Source organism: Brassica napus, chromosome A7 (genome assembly GCF_020379485.1).
Source record: "Brassica napus cultivar Da-Ae chromosome A7, Da-Ae, whole genome shotgun sequence".
NCBI lineage: Eukaryota > Viridiplantae > Streptophyta > Magnoliopsida > Brassicales > Brassicaceae > Brassica > Brassica napus.
Window position 1 is genome coordinate 17,562,012 of NC_063440.1, and position 25,906 is coordinate 17,587,917.

The 25,906-nt window shown below is 32.3% G+C and overlaps 6 protein-coding genes across 7 annotated transcripts; 3 read left to right on the forward strand and 3 right to left on the reverse strand.

Annotated features, from left to right (window-relative positions):
- Positions 1–4,442: 4,442 nt before the first annotated feature.
- On the forward strand, positions 4,443–6,022 carry LOC106355636 (glucan endo-1,3-beta-glucosidase 12-like). The gene is made up of 2 exons (XM_013795546.3): positions 4,443–5,815; positions 5,902–6,022. Exons 1-2 carry the CDS (start codon positions 4,638–4,640, stop codon positions 6,020–6,022), a joined length of 1,299 nt encoding a protein of 432 aa, XP_013651000.2. The 5' UTR covers positions 4,443–4,637.
- A 1,457-nt stretch (positions 6,023–7,479) lies between these two features.
- LOC111214140 (protein CPR-5) lies at positions 7,480–9,833 on the reverse strand. Of its 2 annotated transcripts, XR_007315039.1 has the most exons (5): positions 9,643–9,833; positions 9,369–9,425; positions 9,257–9,292; positions 7,854–9,137; positions 7,480–7,614 (listed from the first exon to the last, which is right to left on the reverse strand). XR_007315039.1 is itself a non-coding variant. In XM_022716368.2 (4 exons), the coding sequence occupies exons 1-4, from the start codon at positions 9,805–9,807 to the stop codon at positions 8,358–8,360; spliced, it is 1,038 nt and encodes a 345-aa protein (XP_022572089.2). In that variant the 5' UTR covers positions 9,808–9,833; the 3' UTR covers positions 7,822–8,357. The 2 variants fall into 2 exon arrangements, 1 of the variants encoding a protein (XP_022572089.2); XM_022716368.2 differs by lacking the exon at positions 7,480–7,614 and having other exon boundaries at positions 7,822–9,137.
- Positions 9,834–12,088: 2,255 nt separating this feature from the next.
- LOC106449485 lies at positions 12,089–13,082 on the forward strand. The gene has a single exon (XM_013891242.3). The coding sequence runs from the start codon at positions 12,537–12,539 to the stop codon at positions 12,816–12,818; it is 282 nt and encodes a 93-aa protein (XP_013746696.1). The 5' UTR covers positions 12,089–12,536; the 3' UTR covers positions 12,819–13,082.
- Positions 13,083–13,774: 692 nt separating this feature from the next.
- Positions 13,775–14,986, reverse strand: LOC106356847 (zinc finger AN1 and C2H2 domain-containing stress-associated protein 13). The gene is made up of 2 exons (XM_013796570.3): positions 14,715–14,986; positions 13,775–14,553 (listed from the first exon to the last, which is right to left on the reverse strand). The coding sequence occupies exons 1-2, from the start codon at positions 14,811–14,813 to the stop codon at positions 13,921–13,923; spliced, it is 732 nt and encodes a 243-aa protein (XP_013652024.2). The 5' UTR covers positions 14,814–14,986; the 3' UTR covers positions 13,775–13,920.
- Positions 14,987–16,388: 1,402 nt separating this feature from the next.
- Positions 16,389–17,462, forward strand: LOC106356846. Its single transcript, XM_013796569.3, has one exon. The coding sequence runs from the start codon at positions 16,900–16,902 to the stop codon at positions 17,275–17,277; it is 378 nt and encodes a 125-aa protein (XP_013652023.2). The 5' UTR covers positions 16,389–16,899; the 3' UTR covers positions 17,278–17,462.
- A 168-nt stretch (positions 17,463–17,630) lies between these two features.
- LOC106356845 (polygalacturonase ADPG1) lies at positions 17,631–20,232 on the reverse strand (the record flags this gene model as incomplete). Its single annotated transcript, NM_001315946.1, is given in 9 exon segments — positions 17,631–18,037; positions 18,152–18,265; positions 18,450–18,558; positions 18,698–18,779; positions 18,863–19,070; positions 19,182–19,202; positions 19,335–19,508; positions 19,610–19,741; positions 19,879–20,232. Coding segments are annotated over 9 exon segments (1,302 nt in total). The 3' UTR covers positions 17,631–17,833.
- Between the last annotated feature and the right edge of the window lie 5,674 nt (positions 20,233–25,906).

Consider the following 25,906-nt stretch of genomic DNA (forward strand, 5'->3'; position numbering starts at 1 on the left):
ATGCCAACCATCTTGATCAACCATCTGAATTCGACTCATAAGTATACTTTCTATGATCTTCGCATCCCTCGAATCCACCAAAGACTGAATTACCTGAGAATTTTATGTTCGGGACGTTGTATTGATGAGAGAATCCACTGTGAGATATGAGTAAAGGTTATGTTGATTTATGTTTGCTGGTATCGGGCGAGTGGTTGGGAGCCAAGGATCATTCCATATTAAAATAGAAAATCTCGTTCCCACCCTTTTGATTAGTCCTTTGCCAAAAGGAGATCTAGTAGATGCTATACTACACCATCCATATACGGAGAGTATGATCAAATCGGTTCTAGGGGTGATGCATTCCTGAAGTACCGTCCTTTAAAAACTCGAGAAAATAAGGTTTTAGGCTTCTCGATCAAGCACCAAAATTGTTTCCCTAACATAGCCGTATTGAAGTCCGTAAGATATCTAAACCCAATCCCTCCATCCTATTTATTGTGGCATAGTTCATCCTATGATTTCTAATCTTACATTTTTTCCCCGAACTCCATTAAAATTATGCCACTATCTTCGGTAATCCAAAACAAAAAATTAAATGATTTGGTAAAGTGGTGGCCACTAATTTAATGACCACCTCTTTTCTCCCTTTCGATAAAAATTGTACGTCCATCCATTAAATCTGTTGTTTAAACGTTTCTGAATAAAACTAAAATTTTTAGTCTTTGATCCTCCTAAGTTTTCTAGCAAATCCAAGTATGATCCCATCCCACTTATATTTTGGATTTTTAAAATATTCCAAAGCTACGGCCGAATAGATTCTTCCATCTTATATCTAAATTGAATAAAAGATTTTTGAAATTTTATCAGTTTTTTTTTAATTTTATTTCAAAGAGTATCAACTTAACTCTATAGTTTACACAGTGGCTTCGTTTATAAGCAAAGAGTTCACATTTACCCAAATAAACGTGCATTGCATTGCATTATTTTTAAGTATTTATTTATATATTTATTAGAATCCTAAATATCACATTCTAAAATTCCTATTCCACAACCTCAACTCTAAATCCTAATGCTAGATTATTTAACTTTAGGGATATAAATGTTTTTTACCCTTCATTAAAAATAAGGAAAAAAGTGGTTAAGGTAAACATGGAAAGTGGTAACATGAAAATTATATTTTTGATAATTTCCCTAAAAAAATTATATTTTTTCTTGTATGTTATATTTTGAATTTTTTAAAACGAATAAAAAATTACTTAAAATAGTAAAAATCCCACAGTGAAATTTTTTTGATAAATGGTTTAACTTTTTTTGTTGAAGCAAGATACAAATGATTATAAATTGTATGAATATGAAGTCTCATTAATAGATATTGATATTATATATTAATATCATTTAAATTAAATTATATACTCTATAAAAAGATACAAATATTTTAATTTTAAAATTTGCATTCAAAAATTATTGAAATCTTAATATTTTAGTTTTGAATTTGTATTGATAAATCGTACATCAAAAGTTTTGTGATTAACGGTTTAAATAACTTTTTTTTACAGAAAATATACAAATGTTAATAAAATCGTATGAGTAGGAAGTGTCAATAATAAATATGTATATGAAAATATACTATATATCTATGTCAATATCACAAAAATTTAATTTTATACCATATAAAGTAAATAAAATGATTGATCTGATTTATTTACCAAAAATGATTGTAAATAAACAAAAGGTTTGGTTTCGATTTATGCGCTTACTATAATTTATATACTTTTATATATACAAATTATTTTTTTAAATAGATGGTTTCTAATATGTTAATTGATCCTGACAAATCCGGAAATACACTTCTTCAAACCGAAGTGATTTTTAATATTTGAAGCATTATATAAATTATTTCATTCAGATTAAATATTTTAGTCTTAATTTTTATTCCTAAAAATATTTTAATGAAATATCATGACAAGATTTCAATCACCTCCTTTTGAGTTTTTTCGAAGAATGAGAGATTCTCTTATTCGTCTAATATTTGTTTCTCCCTCATATCCTATCTAGCTATTATAATTGTAAGAATGAGATATTTGAACTATTTATTATTGTAGGAATTAAGAATGAGAGATTTTGATCTTAGATATCTATGTGGAGTGATACTAATTCTTACAGATGTACATCTTTTTTAAATTGACACTTTTGTAATTCATCGAATTCACATGAAAAGTTAAACAAAGAAACAAACTCATATCAGTGAAATAGAAATGAGAACGAAATCACAATTTTATAGAGATAGAAAATGAAATCACTTATAGAGAGTCAATAGTAAACAAATCTAGAGCAGAAAACTTAATCCCCTTTTGTCATTTTACAATCGATGTATCCTATTTGATTTTTGTGATTTGTATCAGCCGTAAAACTTAATTTTCGTTTGTTCATATGAAGTCTTAAAGATAATTAAAATGAGCTGTAATATGTTAACTATTCAACGACGATAATACATTTAAGAGACCAACATTCGTATTCGTTATTTTAGAATCGATAAAGATTGTAGTGTTGCAAAATGTTAAAACCATTTAATGTACAAATATTAGTATAAAAAATCACTCCACGCATGCACGCGGATTATCATCTAGTATATATTGAAGAAGGATTAAGTAAAATATATGTAAGAGTATGATCATAAAGTTTCATAATATTACATGCCATAAAGTTTAGATATTATTAAAATGTCCTACAACTTATAATTGGTCTCATTCACCAATAGCAACTGCTTCATCACACTTAGCTTAATTTCACCTTGCTCCACCACGATACGGTACTGCCATAGTTCCGGGCGAAGAATGGTTCGAAAACGACTTCGAAGCTGAGGATACAGATTGATTAACTAGACTCTGTGAACGTGGTTGAATAGTAGTTGTTTGCGTCTCTGAAGGAACATTGCTTCCCATTTCTCTCGTGCAGCAGCAGCAGATATTCCCCATGATTGAGTGATGTAAGACTCTAAAAGTAGTGTATCTTTCTTCGATGAAATCGAAGTTTGGATTTTATACTAATTGTGTTGTGTGGTTGGTGAAAAACATTTGTGTAAAGTTTGACTTTGGCGGGATTATGTATCAGTCATAGTCAAAGTTTGCTTTTTTTCTTTGATATTCTAAATTTGTAATAATTTAATTTTAGTTGAACAAAAAAGAAGAAGAAAGTATCCCACTACTTATACAACAAAATCTTTTCTTAAGAATTTTAGATACATAAGATCTTCGACTGGTACGACCCACAAGGCAAGTTACCCAAACCATTTATTAAAACATCCAGTTTAAGTGGATATTTTAATTTATTTTTCTTCTAATATATATAGATAAATAAAATTGATATAATTTTATTGTAATACTCAAGTTATAAATGAAGAAAATCAAAAGGATATAACTTTTAATCAAAACTCTTGAACTTGATTTCAATAAACACAAATACAAATTAGTATTTTATATACATAAAATGGAAGGAAATAAAGTTATAAACTAATTAAGAAATCATTGTGATTATTTCATTTCAATACATTTATTTATTTTATTTATATATAATATTTTACAGCCTAATATACTATAGTTTTTTATGTTTATTTTATTGGTTTGTAGTGAGACAAAATTTAATAGGGTCAATAATGTTTTGGGTTGGGATCACTATTGAATCTACACAATTAAAATAGAAGATCTTTTTTTTAGGTCTCCTTCTATTTTGCAAGTATTTAAAGTGTCATGCCGTTGCTCATTTAAAATAGTGTTGTTTGGAAACAGTAGTAAGTTAAAAAAAAAAAGTAATGTGGCTATTAAAAAAATTGAAAGTTTATTACATTATGTTAAAAAATAATGATTTTATGTTACTTGATATAAATATTCAAATCAAAATAATAATTTAAATTTGATTTATATCAAAAATTCATTCAAAAATATACATATATTCAAAATTTGATTTTTACCAACATATTTTACAATAACTATTATAAAAATGTTTTTAATATATATAAGAAAAATACAATACAAAGCTCAATTTCAAAAACCAACTTAAATTATGGTTTTTATATTTCACATTAAAATTTAAAAATATAATATATGTGTTTGTTTATATGATTGTACGTATAAAATATTATTAATTATAAGAAAACTTATTTGATGGTACGTATAAAATACGATTAATTATATGATAACAATATTTTGTAACCTATGATGACGTATATAAGATATATAATAGTGTTTGTAACCTATGATGACATCTATCTCAAAAAAAAATGAAACGCAAACAGATTTAAACCAAATCTGAATGAATGGGTATATGAGCACACACTTTTAACGATTTATTTATATTAATAAAGGTGGGGAAAAGAATGAACCAAAATTCGTCAAACCCAATTAACTCGAGCGGTAAGACTAAAAATATATATTTACAGATAAACCGAATAAATGTACATTGAATGAACCCGAAATTAATTGATTCGGTTGGTTCAGTACCAAACTCTAAACCGTAGAACACCCTATCGAAAATACACTCTATCACAGCAGATTACTAACTACCGTAACAGAATCATCCCGCTCAATCTCGCACTTCGTCTTCTTCTTCTTGGCCACTCTCAGTTTCTGATCGTCTCCACTATTCCACGAAAGCAAGCTATGAAGATTCTCAAGTGCGATCTCTTACTCATCGTTATCGCTGTAACGGTGGTGGTACTGACGGCGCCGCCGACGATCTCCGCCGCGAAGGTCGGAGTAACCTACTCCACTCCCGACTTCAGCTCTGGATCCTTCCAAGTTTCTCCAGAAAGAATCGTAGCAAAGATCGTTTCTCTGGAGATCGAGGCGGTGAGGCTTCTCGATCCCAACCCGGAGACGATTCGCGCCTTCGCCTCCACGAACGTATCTCTCTTCCTCTCTGTTCCCAATCCACTGGTCCCGATGCTAGCTTCACATCGTTCGCATGCGTTCGAGTGGGTAAAGCTCCATGTCCTTCCCTTCCACAACCGCACCAAGATCTCCATGATATCCGTCGGCGACGACGTGAGTTTGGCCGATGCTCCGCCGCCTCTGTTTCTCCTCCGGGCAATCCGAAACGTCCGTCGATCTCTTGTGAATCTGGGAATCGAAACGGTTTCTGTATCTACGACGTTTTCATTCTTCAGCATCATCCCATCGCCTTTCCCTCCTTCGCTGGCGCGGTTCCGGAGCCCTAACGGAGACGTGATCATCAAGCCGATTCTGGAGTTTCTGGAGAAAACTAACTCTTCCTTCTTGGTGAAACTACACCCATATTACATAGACTCCTCGATTCACTCGGGGTTTGCCTTTTTCGAAGATCCGTTCAGCTACGTGGACGATTCTTCCATCATCCAAGTTCGCTATGGTAACCTATTCGATGTGATGGTGGACGCGGTGGTGAGGTCTCTGGCAGTCTTGGGTCACGAGAGCCTTCCGGTGGTGGTGGCGGAGACGGGTTGGCCGAGCTGGTCCTCGAACTCTAGTGAGGTTTATGCTACACCAAAGTGCAGTCAGAGATTCCTAAATGCTCTTGTTGATCATTTGAGAGGTGGAAAGGGAACTCCTTTGAGGAAAGAAGGCGTTTCAGAGGTTTATATATTTGAACTCTGCGACAAGCAACAAAGCAAAAGGACATGGGGTCTTCTCGACTATCATCTCAACACCAAAATGAACATCACTTTCTTCCTGGATGATATACCTGAGATTGAGAAGAAGAGTATACAACTCAATTACTTGGTTATTGTATGCATGCTCTTTCTTGCTGTCATTAGTACGGTTGCCACTCTGACCTGTTGCAGTAATATTGTTAGCGCTTGGTAAGTGTGGTTATTACTATTTACTCTTCTTGTTTTATAGATTTTTTCTTTTTTTTTTATGATATTCCTGATTTGATTTTGTACAGGAAGGGGACGCCAGCTAAGCGCGAGCGTAAGGGCAACATTATCAATAGGTCCCCAGATGAAAGTCCCCAAATGAATAGTACAAGGATTTACAAGGACTCACCTCATTTGTCCCTTATTTGAGGACTTTTTCTCTTCTTTTTTCCTCGGTCCTGATGTTTTGTGGCCCCTCCCCCTCCTTAGGGACCCTTAAGGGACTAACTGATAATGTTGGCCTAAGCAGAAGAAGCAATACTAGACTAGTCTAGACTCGCAACAGATGTACTTTGGATATTACACTTCATTCTGTACACATTTTATCATTTTCTTCCCCCCTTTGTCAATAATGGTACTATGTTTTTGATGGTATTATCACCATAAAAATGATATACAAATGGTTGTGACTTGTGAATGGAAACCTGTTCTGTGTACGCGGCGGAATTGATATGATGTGACTAAAATTTGATTGATGTTACCAATCAAGCAAAACTTAATTGCATTTCAAACCTGTTCTACGACATGTATAACGCGCTTTTTCATTTCATTAAGAGTTATAGTGCTGCGTTTTATTTGCTTTTCACATATTTAAATAGTTACTTTTAATAAGAAAGATGGAGGATAGAGAAAAAATTGTCAGCCCACGGCAATCTCGGTTATAAGAGCATCATTAAACCAATAACCCCATTTGGGTTTCTTAATGATTTGTTTAATAATAAAAGTTAATTAAGAATTTTAGTTAAGAAATTCATAAATTTTGGGCTTTATTGGGAGTTTCTTAGTTAAAGGTTCTTAAAAAATATATTCATCAGAAGAAGATGCCATATAGAAATTGTATTTGAAATGGGGTTTTCTGTTTTGATTCTGATAACTTTAGAATCTGGTTGACTAACCATTGATTCTATCCTAATTGGTTTAGGCCCCAACGAAAGGAGTCAAAGCGGTTACCAGAAGAAGGTCCGTACGTGATTACCTTCCTCCTCGTTCTCTCCATTGTGTCTCAGTGAGACAGTCTCACGCTTCTTATTCTTTAGTCCTCTCTACGGCTCGTAATAATATCTCCGGTGAGTTCTTTAGATTTTTTTTTTTTTTTTTTTTCTTTATCTTTTTTTTTTCCTTCTTTTTTCTCTCTTCATCTTTAGATTTTTCTTTGGTGACTTGTGGTGACTGAAACTGTTGTCTTTGTGTGTGTGTTTATGGTTTACACGTAGTAGAAGCTTTTTCATGGTTACCAAGTTTCTTACTTGTCAGGAAAAGTCTGCATGTGGCGATTGATATTGTTGTCTTTGTGTGTGCTATGGTTTACATAATTACATGTAGTAGAAGCTTTAGTTTCATGATTACTAGGTTCCGTTCTTCAGGTTTTTTTCATAATTATGGGTTACCCTAATGATACCCGGTTTTTTTCAGGTTTTTTAGTTTAGGGTATTTATTGGGCGGGTTTAATTCGGGTTCGGCCCGGGCCGGATAATTTTGCCCATTACAACATCCTTACATACTCCATACCTTGCCATATAGCAAAATCATTCATAAAGTTAGCAAGAACATAGCATAACAAGTAAGCACTAGACACTCTAGAGCTAGACCAACCTCCGATGAAGAGCTTAGAAGATGACATGCACCTTATCGCCTGAAAAAGGGAAGGACTTGATAAAGAACAATTAGCATTGAGCTGTTTGCTCGTCGTCTGCTTCAATACGTTTCCGAATTTACTCAGAAAAGCCATCGCCTTTATATATCTAAGATGGAATCAAAACTTAACCCTGGTTAAGGAAAATCACTAATGTAAACCACAATGATCATATCATTCCCCTCAAGAACAACAATCAAAGCTTTTAAATTTGACTCAAATCAGAGACGAGAGATGTCCAAAAAAAAAGAAAACAGAGACGAGAAAACCTTTAAAATAGCTAAAGAAAATCAAAGGAGATAACTTGATGGGTTTATGTGAAGGAAAATGACAGTGACGAGTAGGTACCTCTCTCAACACTTGACTTGCTTCCTCTGTGATTCTTTTAGCTTCTCTTAAGATTTTAACAGAAAAAAGTTCGTTTGTGGATTGTGGTGGGTTTCGATCCTTCTTCTGATGGAGAAGATGGAGGAGACGTCGATGGTGGGTTTCGTCCGTCGTCGGTTTGGATCCTTTCGCAGACGGAGATCACGACGAGAAGTGATGAGAAAGTAAAGAAAGAGAGAAAAGAAAAAAAGTTGATTAAATGGGATACTGACACGTGGTTGGAAAACCACTCTAACGATCGATCACAAAAATCACTAACTAAGGATCGGTAATAAAGCTTTTATTTATTTTTTATTTAATTAAATCAGTCATTTAGTTTAGAAACTCCATTAAACATCGGCGATAATCATGGTCTAAGAGTGCAGAAGTTTGGACAACTCACACAAAAAAAAAACCCCAAAAGCTCAAAAATTACAAGATAAAAAAAAGTCCCAAATGCAAATGGTAAAAGAAATAAATAAATAATCAAAGATTAACTGCAGACGCGAGGATTGAGAAGTGTGATGTCCACCATTCACCAAACTGATCTCCCAATTCACCAACCGTTGCAAATGGCAAGAAACCGTTAATCAGAGGAATAAACAACAGAATCGCTACAAGTAATGAACTTGCCCGTTCCCAATACGGAACCATAGTGCGTGTTTTGGTCTCTTGAGTCACATATCGTGGACCGTACACTAGACCAAACATAGCCAAAGTGATGGTATCTGCAACGTATCGAAGAAGGCAAACCGTTGCCCAAAGAAACAGCCACAGTTTGCCAATACTGTCCAATGCGTCCCCCAAGTACATATCCAATAAACCGTAAAAAATACCTCCGAGTAAAAGAAGGCTATAAGGTGCTCGCGTGCTATGTTTTGTACCTGGTGAACGATGGATTATCAAGTAGGTGACTACGAGGATCACTAAGATAGCGAAATAGATCTGCAACCAAAATGGTTGCCGGCACATCAACATGTTTTCTTTCATGCATGTTCGTGTGAAGGCACGTGAAACATATAACATCCACGCCAGAGCGTTGATGACACTTGAGACGAGCCAATTCATGATGACTGTGCTCATCTCGGCTTCCAGTTCGGTTTCATATGTTTGGTCGTCGGCGTCCAACCTCTCGGTTCTGAGTGCAGCTTCAGAAACGCCCATCTCTAGCTTGGATTTCTCGACAGAATCATTGGTCACTTTAAGGATCCTTAGGGTACTGTTAAATGATCTCTCTCCAAATGAACCAATCCTAGTACCGTATACCTGTAATCACATCATTGTAACTTTTAATAATGCAACCACCAAAATTTAGCAAAAAAAAAAAAATTGCAACCAGAGAAAAAATTAAATCCAGGATTTTTTCTTTTGTTTTTTTGGCTTACATTGGCTAAAGATTCTTTGACAGCAGAAGCATAAATCTGCAAACCAAACAAAAAAAAATTAAAAAAATAAGAAACCAAAAATAAGAGTACTTTGAAAATTCATAGTACTTACCAATGCGAGATCAGCCACATCTGTATTCTCATCGGCAGCATTCTTTTTCTCAACAACCTAAAGAAGAAGAAAACACAAGAACAAATCACTTTTAAACAATGTACTTTCGAATCATAAACCTTGACTAAAATACATATCATTGATTGTTTCCCAAGAAAACCTAATTAAAATATTTAGGTCAAACAATCATTGATATTTTAGACCTAAAGAACCAAACTTTTTAGCACAACTTTTTAACACAAAAACGCCATATAGAGAGGGGAATTGATCGAACCAGAGTGGCAAAAGCCGCAAACGACATGCCTAGAGCTAAGGCTTCGGCTTTCCGTTCCCTAACGTTTCGTCGAGCCATACCTAACCGCGTTCGCAGTCTATTAGCAACTCTCGGAACCCTTCGACTAGAATTCGGATTAGCTGTAGACGCTTCCTCCTTGTCCATTATCTGTTTCTTCCTTTCTCTTTCTCTAACGCCGATGTATCGTTAGTGTATTTAACAATAATATACATACGTTTTTGTAGGGGTTTGCCTAATTTTGTGTCTATCCTTAAATCTTTTATTTTATGATATTAATGATATGATCCTAAAAATATAGGTATGATTTGAATAAATACTATTTATGATTTATAATTTGAAAAAAAATATTTCTCTTTTTTTTTCGAAAACTACACTTTCACTTTCTTACATGTGATCAGATATTTTAATCCTAGTTTTACCTTAACAAGTTTAATGTAGATGATGTTGTAGGATCAGTTCTTTGATAGTGTTGGTTCTTAATAAAAAAGGAGTATTCAATGTGATTTCATTTTACTATTATTCGTTGTAAATATTAAACTCTAACCAACATATTTAAAATGTGCAATATTTTAAATGGTTCGTTAATGATTTATAATTTTTTTGTTACAATCAATACCAACGATTTAAAAGTAGATAAGATTTAAATTATGTATTTTTGATTTATCAATTCAAATATATCAAATTTTAGAATGATTTACTACTGATTTGAATATATAGCAAAATATTTATAACGTATATAAAAAGGTTGAAATCTGATGGATACGTTCCTTTTCCATTGCAGGAAGAAAACTAGAGGATGAAAAATACAACTATAAGAAAATGAAAAAAAGTCAAGAAATAACAAAAGACTTTCAACTTATATTAGAATACAACTTCCTCTAAAAACAATCGTGAGTATTGTCATCGTGAGTGGAAGCAAATTTTTCAAAAATACAACTTCCTCTGATCTCCTGAGAATCAAAGATTTCGATTTGGAAATATAAGAATTTGGAGGTTTTTTTATGTTTTTGAAACGACGTCGTTTGGGGTTTAACAGAAATTATAACAAAGATTAATCCCGTCTAGTCGATTTGTTAACTGAACTAACGACATATTAAAATTGGTTTAATCAAAATTAATTAAAACTTTAAGTAGTTTGTCAAGATAAATTAAGGCTTTAAATGGTCCATGAAAAAATTCATTATTTTTTCAACCAAATCTGAAAGTTCGTGATTTAAATGATTATTTTCCCAATACTAAAATATTACTTTATACAAATATTCCTAAACCTACTATATGCTTAGTTCAACATAACATATTATAGGATTTTTATATGATGTCGATGGAATTATGAACAAAAATATATAGTAAAAAAAAATTCTTAACGATTTAGTTTTGTAATTTTATTAGTTAATCTAATCCTGATCAGATTATGGTTTGGTTTTGTCAATATGCTTTTTATTGTAGGCCTATTTATTAAAACCATACAACGAAGCCTTGCGGAGGCTATGATTTTTCGAATATGCCTTGTCTGGTTCTTTTTTCTTTGTGTGGACTTTGTCTGGTTTTGTTATAATTGTAGCCCATTAAAAGATTATGGTTTAGATTAAAAAATTAGGTCAATTTTTAAGCTAGCTGACCTATATAAACCAGTTGACACAAGAAAATCAATTGACAATAGTATATTTGTTGTAACAGTTATATAAGTTCACTGTGATCGTGTCACGATGTGACATTTGTCATGTGTATGTTACGTGACTTACGTCTAAACAAAAACCCATACATTACAATTACAGATTTAAAGTCCAGAAATGTCTTAAAAGAAAGTCCTAAAAGTCGATGAAATTTGTCCATCCATCGAGATTATGCTTAAAGTAACGCTTACGTTTCAAGCTGACCTTTTTCCGGTTTTGCCGCAGTCAAAAATACGCGGCGACTGTTTGGTATGGTGTACCCCACTCTGACGCGGTTTCATTATTTTTCCTATTAACTGTTTGAAAGGAATCTGCCAAGAAAACGCTAACCCAGATTCCTTTTAAATAAAACGATAGATTTTCTCAGAATAAGTTTATCGGTTTCTCCTAATTTCAACCCTATACTTTTATATACAGATATAAAGTCCAAAAGGTTTTCAATAAATTGATTTTTAACTCAAGTTTTTTCTATTAAAGTTTACAGAAACTATTACAAGGCAATTGTAAAACCGAAAATTTTACATACTTACTAATATACACATCTGACTGTTCAACTTATATTACAGTAGATTATTTTATTAAAATCTACACCTAATGATTTTTCTTGCATCTTCTACTTTGTAAATATATTTTCTATTAATATGCATTAGTTAACATTTTTTTGGATTTGAAACCTACATTTCTTAATGTAAAAGGATTAATAAACTCTAAGTCAGACTACTAAAATAAAAAAAAGCTTCCACAATAAATTTAAAATATGTATCATAATGTTGTTTTTATCTGATACTCCATATTTATTAATTTATATTACAAATGAGGAAAATCTTAAATTATTATGAACATTAACTAAATAATTACTTGTTGACAAAAAAAAACTAAATAATTACTTATGATGGTATAGTAAGATTATTACAAAGAGGTAAAAGCAAAAGAAAAAATAAGCTTGAGGAGCAAATATGAAATAAAATAAAACACAGAGCAAGCAGGAAGAACAAAGCCACTCAAGATAAGAAAGCTGAGACTTTCTTGCACCGTATAAATACCAAGCAACTTGAAAAAGTTCATTCATCATTGTTATCGTCTCCCGTCTTTCTCTCTCTCTCTACTCTCTTTTTTTTTTTTTTTTTTTGGTCAATCTCTCTCTCTACTCTCTATAGGGAGAAAGAGAACACATAATTAAAAAAAAAATATCTTCAAAGAATGGGGAAATACGCGGAGCTGTTGGATGCAGGCGTGAGAATAGCCGCTAGGTTTCACTCTCACTGTCCTCAAACGGCGCGTCTCTATTACCATCCTCCTTCCGACAGCCACCACCATCACGGCGTCACCGACTTAATCGGAGGTGGAGTTTTCAGTGGGTCGGGTCAAGATTCGACCGGGTTGGTAGGTGGGTTAGGAACCGGAACTGCTGCTAGCTGCGGTCTCAAGTCTTCTCAAGGGTATGAAGACGCTAGAGATCTCTTGTTATTCTCTTTTGTCTGATTTATTTCTCCAAAAAATGAAAAAGAAAAATAATTATTATAACTTTTTGATGAGCCAAGTTTTGATTTTTTATTTTATTTTTCTGTTTGCTTTATTGATTGAGACAGCTGTTCTTATGAGGTTACGTGATACATTTTGTTTCTTGCATGTTCTGTAATGGTACATGTCTTGTTTTGTATTAAAACTAAACGATAGAAGAAGACTCATGGATTCAACTGTGTTGTTTACAACCAGATGAGTAAAGATCCACGTCTTTGTTTCGTGTCAAAGAGTTTGGGACCTCTTTACAGTTTCAGCCGACTCCATCCTTTCAACGATCCATACAAAAGTTGAGACTTTTTGAAACCCACAATGTCTTGGATCTCTATGCATGGTGATACTTTGGCTTTGTCAAATGCCATTTCCTTCAAATGCTGACTTCCATAGACGCATATGCTCAAAGATTTCTTTTTTGGTGCGTCTACCTTTATGTATTCGTCAAAGAAACCTATCAACTCTTCCCTTATTAGCTCTCTCAGCGCTGCCACCTAACCACAAAACAATACCCCCAAGAAGCTGTGTTAATAGCTTGAGAGCTAGCGTAAAAGTGTTACACTCATATGGTACCTCTGCGTCTCTACGGTTGAACTTGAGTGTCCCATTTTGAATCTCTCGCCAATAAAACATAGATTCCTCGTTCAAGTTTTTCAACTCTTTACTGTAACATCTTTTAACTTGTCTCAAAGAAAATATGCAATATCAAAGCAGTATACTCATCATCTTGATCACAGTATCAATATTTATGTTGTGAAGTTTTGTGCATGGTTAGAAGGGAGCTACAAGAAATGGCCAACAACTCTTTCCACTTCAGCTTTCTTATAGAAATTAGGCAATTCAACTCTATGCTAAAATATTTGTGGAACTAAGGCTCATGGTTTCATCAAAGAATGATGTATCCAATCTTAACATGTTCCTGCTTTCATAAACCGGTTTTCTATAATTTATGAACCATAAAACCCAAACCGACCAAACGAAAGCCGATCTCAAAGAATGTTACAACAACACACAACAGCAAAAATGTTACAATCACACAAATATTTAATCAGATCACTTCCATGCTTCTCTAAGCTATAGAAGTACCACGATGATCCTTATCAATATGCTTCAATAGCTCCCCCGGTTCCCGAAACCCTTTGCTGCATTTCGGACAAACATCAACCGTAACTTTACCATTCCTCTCCTTCGTTTTCTCTAGACTGCCATCTCCGCCACTCGAAAACTGTAACTTCTGGCTAATATCGTTACCGAGTTCTCTGATACTTGCTTCCGCGGAAGCTAAAAGACTAGACCATCTTGAAGATGATGAAGCGGGAGCTTCTTTTGTGTTTGTTGTACTCAAGAAACCCATGAATGAGAAACTAGATTCAAGCTTCTTAGGTCCAGAGCAACTATGGTCAGGCCCAAACCGATGTTTCAAACAATGCTCGATTGTACAATCTCGGCATTTTATAGTGTTGGAGAAAGTTAACAACTCTCTGCATCTTGGAACAGGACATTTCTTCTTCTTGACACTTTTCTCGTAGTTTGATGGATCACAATCTGTGTTCACGTGTTTCTCCCAAGTGATGTTTGGATCTTCGTCAGGGTTTAACCGGACCCCTTTAGCACATAACGGACAGATAACGACCGTTACATCTCCTCTGTTTCCTTTCGGACAAGAGTGTTTCATGTAGCTACGATGATCCAAACAAAACACCTGCAATACAATTGTAAAAAACAATATATATTGATAAATAAATATTAAAAAATGTATTTTAAAATATCTTTAGCATCAAATTCTTCAAAATGTTAATGATCAAATTCTTTAAAAGTCACAACATTTGAAAAATCAAAACAATATCGTAGAATCAAAAGAACCTGGATGCAGCGATCGCATGTGAAAGGCAAGAAATCGATCTGCTTGCAATAATCAACGGAGCAGTGTTTCCCCAGATCTGGAAACTCCGGAGTCCCCATTGAGACAGATGATGTGTTGGACAATTATGTTAGAGAATACAAAATAATGGAACCATCAAGAAAACCTCAGAGATTCCGAGGATTTAGATTTAATACTAGAGGACACGCAGAACCGGGGAAGAAAGAGTTGGAAAGGAAAGTCAACGTGATTCCCATCTTCCTCATCTATTCAGAGTCAATCATTGTCTTGTCTTCCTTTCCGTACCAAAATTAAAACTTAAACTGGGCTTTTAAGGCTTCATAAACATTTTCATTATTGGGCTCTCAGCTTCAGGGTGTGAGATACTACCCATAGCGATATTTAATCAATAAATATTAAAGTTTTGGTTTCATTCTGTTAAATTATTAAATTTCAAAATTAAAAAGAACTGAAGCAATTAGAAAATGATAAATCAGAGTAACTCAGAAAGTCACTTGAATGAAAATCATTTCTCATATTTTTCCTGTTCTTTCTATTTTATTTTAAATATTTAATACATAAATAATTAAACGAGAGATTCAGTTGTGGATAATCTAGATTTTTATAAGTTGTGGATAATTCTTTTTGATATTTATCCTTCTTCATTGTTTAAGCCTTTTCCTTTTATAAGTTGTGGATAATCTAGATTCTAATTGTAGCCAGGAATCACTAGAGTTTTTAAAGTTGTGGGAGTAAGAATTTTATAATTTTTTTATTAGGTCACATTCCCTTCTGTCTGAGTTTCTTGATTTTCTTATGATCAATAGATATTTTGGTTTCATATCATTTTCATTATTGGACTCTCAGCCTCAGGGTATAGGCAATAGTGAAGTATCTGATCAATAAATATTAATAATATTAATTTCATTTAATTAGAATATTAGATTTTAGATTAAAAAAAACTGAACTAATTATAAAGTAATAATCTTTTAAAGAATATTTCAAAAAAAAATGTGAGTTACTCGAAAACCATTTTTCATCTCTTTTCTCTTCTTTCTTTTCCTTTTCCTTTTTATTTTTTAAAATTATTTTAATATCTAGATAATTCATGAAAACTCTCATTATGGATGTTTTCACTAAATTTTTTTATAAACCATCGATAATTATTTTGAATATTAATTATTTTCATTTTAAAGACTTTTATAGTGTAGCCAGAATCAATAACTTTTACAAGTGGTTAGTTGTTAAAAAAATCACATTTCCTTCTGTCAATTGTTGAGAAAATTCTTGATTTTCTTATGATCATCAATAGATATATTGGGTAGTGACATTTTTCTATACTGAATAACATTATTGAGCTGACACATTGATATATAACAAAATAAGAAGATGCAGAGATACGACAAGATGAACAAACCCCACCACTGATATCACCTGCCAAAACTTTAGAGTACGAAAAAAAGCCAATCTAGGCCACATAAATCTAGATCAGCTACTCGTGAGTTCATAGATAAAATGAATCTAGAGATATATCTCTATATTTTTTATCAACCTAGAGATATATTTATATGTGTTCATGATGGTCATATTTTATTTTGTATGAATAAATAATGTTTGAACTGAGTCAAAGGGGCTCGATGGAAAGACAACAAGCAGACGAGAAGTGTCATGGGGACAACAAAACAAACACCTCTTGGTTTGCCCATATGAATGTGATTTTGTATTTACACAATTTGATTGTAAAATTTACTTTTATATATGATTTTATTATTATTAGTTTTTAGTGAACTGATAATATAAAATAATTATGTAATTGATTACTATATATATATATATATATATGTTGACCAAAAATAATATATATATATTTCAAATTTTAAGTGAGTCAGTGATGTAAATATCCTTTAAATCCAATGTATATTTTTGCCTACGACCCAAGTGAGAAGAAATATATATAGGGAAAAAACGTACTCATTCAATTTAAAATAAAAAATACTCTCGTAATTACAATTCAACCGTTGGTCTTAGAAAAGTGATGGTTTTATTTTGAAAATTTATTATTTGTTATCTTATTATAAGTCGATATAATTGGTAGTTTAACCACACATTGCACTTATTCCTTGTAACTTGGCTCCCACAAGCTCACCTGAAAGACTCTCACTCTCTCCCTCTCTTAAGCACTTTCTCATGTTCGGAATTACGGCAAGACATGATGACCAACTCGGCACCGCAACCATACCAACCATATACATGGACCCACCTTCCCTAGACCAGCCGTGCCACAACTCAGACCACCGTTCAATAGAAACCCTAGTCGTTATCTTAGCTGTCATCACCATTTTATCCGTCTTAGCCGGCATCTTTGCTAGGCTTTGCGGCGGACGCCATTTATCTGACAGCGGAGACCACCACATCGAAGGTTGGGTGGAGAGGACGTGCCGTAGCTGCATCGATGCTGGAGTCCCCACCGTCGCTGCCGCTCCTCTTCCACCGCCTCCAGCGACCACAGAAATAGTGGAAGAGCAAAGCAAGCCAACAGCCGCGGGAGATCAAAGCAAGAAGTGAAAAAAGTGAAGTAAAAAAGTGAAGTAAAAAAGGGTGAACCTAAATTCTTCAGTTTAGCTCTTAATTAACCTCATGTAATCGTCGAAAAAGTGAAAACATTATGTAATCTCCGTAATTTTGAAGACATCGTTTTACTTATTTTATATACGGACACTGATTTCGGAATTTCCACAGATGGTTTATGATTATTATTTTTGAAAAAGAAAACATAAAAAAAGGAAAAATTCATGTCAACTTTTATCTGCAAATCCGTCGACAATTAGACCAATGGAATTGTATATAAAAAGACATCAAAACAATCAAGTTGTATATATATATATATTCACCATGTTTAAAAGTAAAACAAAATATTAGACAAATGACATTATTCATTTATTCGTGGACAAGCAATCAACTTCAGCGAATCATATACAAGACAACAATTATCTCAACTATTGTATGTATATTCCCATAAATCTTTAGTTTTCTATATATATCAAGAATCAATACGCAGATAAGGATATAGATGGCATCTATATAATACGTATTTATGTATATTACATAATCAACTTAGTAATTAAGGGCATTTAGGAGAAACGGTGCCTTTATCCTTAACATTGACATTTTTGCAAGAAGCTTTTCCTCCTTTGATGTTCACATTCTCAAGCACAATACCTTGGCATGGATATTTCACACTGCAATTAAACATTATCGCCACATCCGTTGCGCTCGTACCTTGTATGTTCCGATACACGACATTGTTCACTTGAACCGCAGATTCCTAGTCAACATATTTCACATTTCAAGCCTAGTGAGGGTACTTTTATTAAACAAAACAAACAAACAAAAATATATAACAAATTGGGCAAATCAAATTAATCGATCAAACAGTTACTTGTTGTTCGCATTTGTCCTTGTCGCAGTAGTTCTGGTCGATTATGATCGGATTCTTGACATTATCCATACGAATGTTTTGGAATTTAATGTTCTTAGCAGTTCCTGACCCTCCCTGAAATCAATAATTGGGTTGTTATTGAGGGAGCACTGCTTTAATGTTACCAGTACGATCAGATGGAACTAGACGTAAGGTCGTAATTTCCTAGTTGCTATGAACGTCAAATCAAACTACTCCTTCCGAGGGATTTCTAAAAGAGTGGGTGTTAATTTGTAGGGAGAAAAACAACATCAATCACCTGGTAAGTCTTGATTCTTACTCCATTGTCAGTCTCAGAGAGCGTAGCACCATCCACATTAATTCCCGATACATAAGCTTTGGAATTGTCATCCCCCAAGCTTCCAATGCTTCTCATACAAAAATAAAATAAACAAAGGTCTATATGTTAAATATCTACTCTAAACTATGTGTAAAACTATTAAGGTAAGATATATAATTTTACTACACTTTGATTAATATTCGGAAATGATTAAGGTATCGTTTTACCTGATGCCATGACCGGGGCCGCAAGTTAAATCATTGATTTGAACATTTTGCGATCCATCCTCAATGGATATGCAATCATCACCTATAGAAAATGAACCATGAATGTCATAACAAAAATATACAGATTTCTAGATTTCTAAAATTGAATAATGTATGGATTTATACCTGTCCCAATGTCTGAATTGGAGATTCGAATGTTTTTAGTAGCAACGATATGAATACCATCCGTGTTGGGACTATCGCCAGGAGCAGTGATCTTAACATTCTTAACGTCAACATTGTTGCATTTCTCAATCGAAATCTGAATCTGCTGTGCATTTCTCACTCTCAGATTCTTCACATTCAAATTCTTTAGGTTGTAGAGAGTAAGAGCCTGCATAAATATATAATACATTCCAATTTTTGTAATCAAACGTTCTTAATGCTTTGAGTGTGATTTGTTTTTTTAATAATGCATATATATGGAGCCTTTGTATTTACGTACCGTTGGCGCTTTTGTGCATGGCTGCATAAAAAAGAAGAAGACGAATTAATATTAGCATGGTGACATTTAAATAGGAGATCATAAATAAGTATATATATATATATATATATTTGTGTGTGACACATAGTGATTGGTGGACTATACTATATATACCTTTGATTTGTCGATTTTGCATGAGTTTTGCCACCAGATTTTTCCGTTGCCATCAACAATCCCCGCCGAGCCGCCATCGATTGATAGATTATTAACGTCCTCCAAAATAAGCCAGTGGTTCTTGTCATTACCGTAATCCGATCGTTTTGTAGAAGCTGATAAAGTGCCTAGGATCTGCGGTTAATCGGTAATAAAATTCCACTAGTTGATTAAATTTATGAATTAAGAAAATACTAGTGATAAAAGTGACAAAAATAAAACAAAACACATATTACCTGGAAGCTACGTAAAGATTTGCATGGGCCTCTGAATCTAATAGACTTAAGGAGATAAGTCTTCCCTTTAGGAATCAAGAAAGTAGTCACTCCATTTGTTGAACATGCCTTCTTCCATGCTTTCTTGAAAGCCTAATTAAGCATATAGTTTACACCCATGAATGCATGCATCATCAATATAATACGAAATAAAATATCTTTATATATTTTCAAATATAACTATTTTTTTTATAAAATAATTATAATTCATAATCGTAAACATGATATACCTGAGTATCATCGGTTTTTCCATCTCCTTTGGCTCCGAAGTTCGAAACACTAACAGTTGATGATTCGGTAGTGGGTCTATCGGAGCTTTTCAAGGTAAGAACGTCGTCGTCGTTGTTGAGCTTGATTAAACTATCGGTTTCGAAGCTTCCATCTTCATGACCATATCCATCATCTACGTTGCTACTCAAAGCTTGGCAGCAAGCGAGCATCAAAAGAACGCATAAGAAAATAGCAAGACTTCCACAACAACGGGCCATTTCGGGGTTTGAAACGCTAATCTTTTTAGAAAGAGTGTGTTTTATTTCTGAGAGTAAGAACTAATATGAGACTCTTTGCAGTTTTTGGGAGGCTTTTGTAATGTGAAATTGAAGAAGTGGGATGTATGTGTATTTATAGGCAATTCAATGGAGAAATTTTATGTTTATTCAAGTATTAATGGCGTTGGAGGTATGGAGAGAGATTGAGGTGGCGATTGGTTTTCCCGCTACCACCCGCAAACGCAGCTTTTGCGGTCGGTAGCGGTTGTCGGCGGTTTGCAACAATCACTCAAATCGCCTTAAACCGCTTCAAACCGTTCAGAATCTCATAAATTCAAAAGCTGGCTCCAGCTAGCGTTTGCGGTTGCGGGCGGTTGCGGGAGGGTAAATTTTTTTTCTTTTTTTTTAAAACAATATATATACAAAGAAAAAATATTTAATAAAAAATTTAAAATTGAAATTATGAAAATATTAAAATATATCTATTTTATTTTAATTAATATTATAAAATTTTATAATAAAAACAATTTCAATAAATTTTCAAAAATTAAAATTATAACTTTCTAAATATAAATTTTATATTTATTATAATTTTATGATTTTTGATATTTTTATAATTATATTAAATGTAAATATTGTTAATTTATTATTTGACTGTTACCGCATTTGGTAGTTAACCAGTCATAAGTCACCCGCAAACGCACCAATTTTTAACCGCAGTACCAGTCGTATAAATCTCTTAAAACCGCTAGAAACCGCAACCGCCCGCATCCACAAACTCCCGCAACCGCAACCGCAACCGCTGCGTTTGAACCAGTCAGGCCCTGAGATTGATACGAAAACATCACCGTAAGCTTCTAACCTTTATCTCCTCTCCCCTCCATTTTAATTTATCTTTTTATTGATTTTTATTGCTTTCTTGATTGATAGAGAGTTTAATTAGTTAGTTATTTTCTACTAGAAAAGAGTTTATATTCATCATCGTATACCATTCACAGTAACATTCTATCATGTGCAATTACTGAGCTAACATTACGTTATGTATATATATCCCTACATTAAATATAAAAAGTTGAAAACATATAAGCAGAAGTGATAAACGTCGGCGTTTCCCGTCTTTCAAAGTTGGATAGTAGTTTTGGGTCCCTTTTACTCTTTCGTGCTTTTTATTTTTGTGTGTGATGCTGATATTACCGTTGTAGTATATATCTTTTAGGAAGAGTTTCAGTAGAAACAAACATCACCATCTTTCTTTGTTTGGCGTATTTAATCACATAGTTGTTGCAATGTTCTTAACTTTCATATTTCGCTGCTTTGCATATGTACGACTTTCAATCAAACAAGAGAAAGCCTCAGCTTAGAAACTAATATTTGTTTTGGCTTGTGTAACTCATAGTTTTATTGCTATGCATTAGAAGTTTAAGGTTTTTCTACTCTGTTTAAAATATACATATATATATATATATCATGATTATATATTAATATCTAAATTACGTACATATGGAAAGCATATAACAAAATATATAAGCGAAACAAAAAAACATCATGTATAGTTCTTTTTCATTTTACTTCCTTTTGATATATAAGTATAATACAAAGGTGACCTGCAATTAAACCGAGACTGGATTGTTAGGCAGCACAAGTGAGGTTAGAGTTTAGTACATCAAGTGCAAATCATTTAGTTGTGGATTCTTACTAACTAGAGACGTGATCAATAATCAACACGTATGCATTTTAACACGTTGTGAATCTGGTAATATATTCCGAATACGTTATTGTTCAAAATACTTACTGGATCGCATAAATGTGGATACACTTAATTAACTAGAACGATAAGTATCTCGTCAATGTGTATCAATATTTTAGTTAGCTAAATACGAGGATTATATATAACTTTATTTTACCGTAGTCATTAAAACAGAATATTTATTCCTTAACTGTAAATTTATCAACTATATATGGCTTCAAGTCACATAACAAATCCTATCGTGATAATTATCTATACTATACTAAAAGGAAGATAAGCTCAAAGGAGAACATGCCATGTAGGATTAAAAAATCACCCAATCAGCTACTTCTATTTTACCAAATCATATTGTCTTTACGTGAAACAGATTAAATTTGGCTCACTGTGGGCTGCAAAAAACTTCGTAGTGGCCCATATCAATCTCGCCTAACTCTAATATTTGTCACAGACTCTTCCAATTCGTCTTCTCAGTTACAAATCCATGGTCTTTTAGAAAAGTAGGTATTTCTTAAGTTTTGAATATGGTTTGCAATAATGTAATTAATTATTGTCAGTGAAAATGTTGTATTCAAAATTTCAAATTCATTTTATATTGTCAGTTAAAAACATTGTATATAGAGGATATGCGTATGTAATACGGACCAGCCTCTTGATTGTAAAAAAAACATATAAATACACAAGGCTCAGTACACAAGATACCCTTAGGACTAAGTAATCTAGATTTAGAGTTTAGAGTTAAGGAGTGAGTTTTAGGCATGAGATCTAAAATTTTTAAAAATAAAAATTAATCATTAGAATTTTCAAAATAAAAAAAGTTATTTTAGTCATTTTATTTTTTAAGTGTTATTTTATATTGTCAGTTAAAAACATTGTATATAGAGGATATGCGTATGTAATACGGACCAGCCTCTTGATTGTAAAAAAACATATAAATACACAAGGCTCAGTACACAAGATACCCTTAGGACTAAGTAATCTAGATTTAGAGTTTAGAGTTAAGGAGTGAGTTTTAGGCATGAGATCTAAAATTTTTAAAAATAAATATTAATCATTAAAATTTTCAAAATAAAAAAAGTTATTTTAGTCATTTTATTTTTTAAGTGTTATTTTTATGACAAAAACTTAAATAGAGCTATTTTAGAAAAATGCCCTAAAATAAATGTATATGTATTTTAAATACATCATAAATACTTTTAGATATATAAATACACATCACAAATAAAAAAGTTGAAATTTAAAGCAAAAAAAATGTCATCTCGGCTTTGTCATTACTGAGAATCACTGAAAACAAGTTAAGATATCAATTAGAAGATATTTTTGAGTTCAGTGATAATTTCATCTTAAACTGAAAAAATTACCGATGATGAAATGTAAAATCGTGAAACAAACATATGGTTGTTGATGAAAATTTTACTTTCAATGATGTACCCTGGGTAAATACTTCATTATGAACTAAATTAGAATTTTCAGGTTTTTCTGTGTTATCTATTTTTTTTTTTCACCTTCTTTCTTTGTTGCTATAACTTTGTCTAAAGATTAACTTTATCACTGTAGAGTCCAGACCATTTGGACAATTTTGATAGTTTTTGAAAAGTTTTTTAATAAGTTAGATAGTTTTAAATTTGGTTCTTGATTTTCAGGACTAATTAAAAACTGGAAGAAACAATTAATATTTAATTACAAGTTCACATCCCAGCATAAAAACAAAACTGAAAGGCCATGTTGACTTTTACGTACATAATACCAAATACAATATGTTTCCATATGCATCATTTATGTTGAGATATTCTATTTCCGTTTCAGTTTAATTATGGTTTTGGAGTAAAATTTTTATTTTAAAATAAGTGTCCTTTAATAATTTAATGCAATTTTTTATTATATTCTATTTTTCTATTGGTTGAAATGTAATTAGGTATATTAGTAATTATGTTTTTATTTTAGAAATATGTAAATTAAGCGTTTTCTTAGTTTGTGTGCTGAAACCTAAAACGACAATTAAAATGAGACTAATGGAATATAATTAAATATTTATCAAAATATAGTAAAATAGATTTGAAATATAATACATTTATAACAAATATTAATATATTTATCTGAAATTAACTACTCTTCAAAGGAATAATCTAAATGCTAAAATATATAAATTATGCAGTTAAATAAACAATAGTTACAAATAAATTAAAATTCATCAACTTAATGAATCGCAGCAAAATAATATTTAAATATTGTCAAATTTTTTTGTCTTTCACATTTTATAAACTTTTATTTTAAAATAATCTAAGCAATTTTTAAATATAAATTAAAAAAAAAACATAATCCGCGCGTAGCGCGGAAAATGGATCTAGTGTCGGTAAAAGAACATAAAAGAAAACGATAAGGACTAGGCCATACATATATTCTTATCGATTTATAACCACAAAAAGATCACGTAATTATCGTTACATATAAATAATCACGTTTTGTGATAAGATTACCAATTGATTAATACAGATACATGTTATACGTATGGCGCGAAATTTGCGTGCGAAACCTACAGGTATGGTCGAAAGTTCTTTGGAATTTTTTTTTAAAAGTTCTGTGGAAATTTATCTCGTCGCTGTTACAACTTCGCCTTAGTTATTGCTTCCTTCTTCGAATTTGTTTTCTTGTGTTTAAACAAAAAAAAAATTAATGGTTAGGATTCAACTTGCTCAACGATTTCGTGGATGCCAAATTTTCATTTTTTTCATTTTTTTCATTTCAGTTACTTGGTGTCGGTAAAAGAATAATGAAAGAAAAATCCTTAAAAACACAATGAAAGAATTACTCAGAAACTGAAAATAATAGAATAGTACGTTTGAAAATGAATTCTTTGGGACTTCGTGCGCTCTATCAGTTTGATGTATGTAATGAAACTGTTAGTTGATATATGCATTATCATCACCAAGCTTTAAAGATCTAAGGTACAACATGTATTTTCTTATATAAAAAATATCAAACGCAAGTAATAGAAATTTCAGCGTGATTAATATAGAATTTATCAAAAGAATAAACAACTTATATTTTCAAAATATTAACCCTCTAGGGTTTTTGATTGATTAAAATATCCTAAAAATACTACTTTTTAACACGTGAAGAAGATTTCATTTGAACATAAATTAAGGTTAGGTATAGATGGTTTGGAAATTATGTCAATTAACACCAAGTATGGATAATTGTTAACATTTTCTTTAAAAAGTATGGATCATTTGTTCGACACGCAAAAATAAAGTTATGGGCTAGTGATGCATCTGATTAGCATACGGTAAGTCCACAAATCGTCATCAGAAATAAGCTGTGTTTTTTTTCTCCCGATAAACTCTATTTTACAGAAAACGTTGTACTATAAATCGAACAAATCTGCAAACTATTAACAAATTTTTTTTTTTTTACCAAAAATCAACACAAGACCTTATATTGTATTTCAGGTACAGTAATCTAGTCCAACGAAAGTGGCCGGGAAGCTAATAACGAAACTAAAATAATAGTTGATTGGGACTTTATATCGTAAAATGAGAAAAAAGTTATATGCAAAACGGTGTTTGGTGCTCTAGTAGTTTATTTCATTATTTTTTCAAAGATTAATCATCTCATGATATAAAAGCTTATACACATTTCTCGTGAAACTCTTTTTTCTTAACTCTTATTTAGCGTTTGTATGTCTTTTGATTAATGAGATTTTTAATAAGTTACGACATACTAATTGAATTTGTCTATGATGATCTTATATTAGGAGTGTTCAATCCGGATATCGGTTCGGTTACGGTTTGGTTTGGTTTTTTTCGGTATTTCGGTTAGTAAAATATAACTACCATTCTAAATCTATATTTACTTCGGTTCGGTTCGGTTTATATACCGTCGGTTTTTGGTTTATTCGGTTTTATACCAAAAAACATAATTATTTAGTTTGAGATCATATAAAATGAATTTTAGAGTCATATTGTCAACACAGTCATTTATTAAAAATATATTACATGTTCAAATAAATGAACAAAAGCGTAAAAA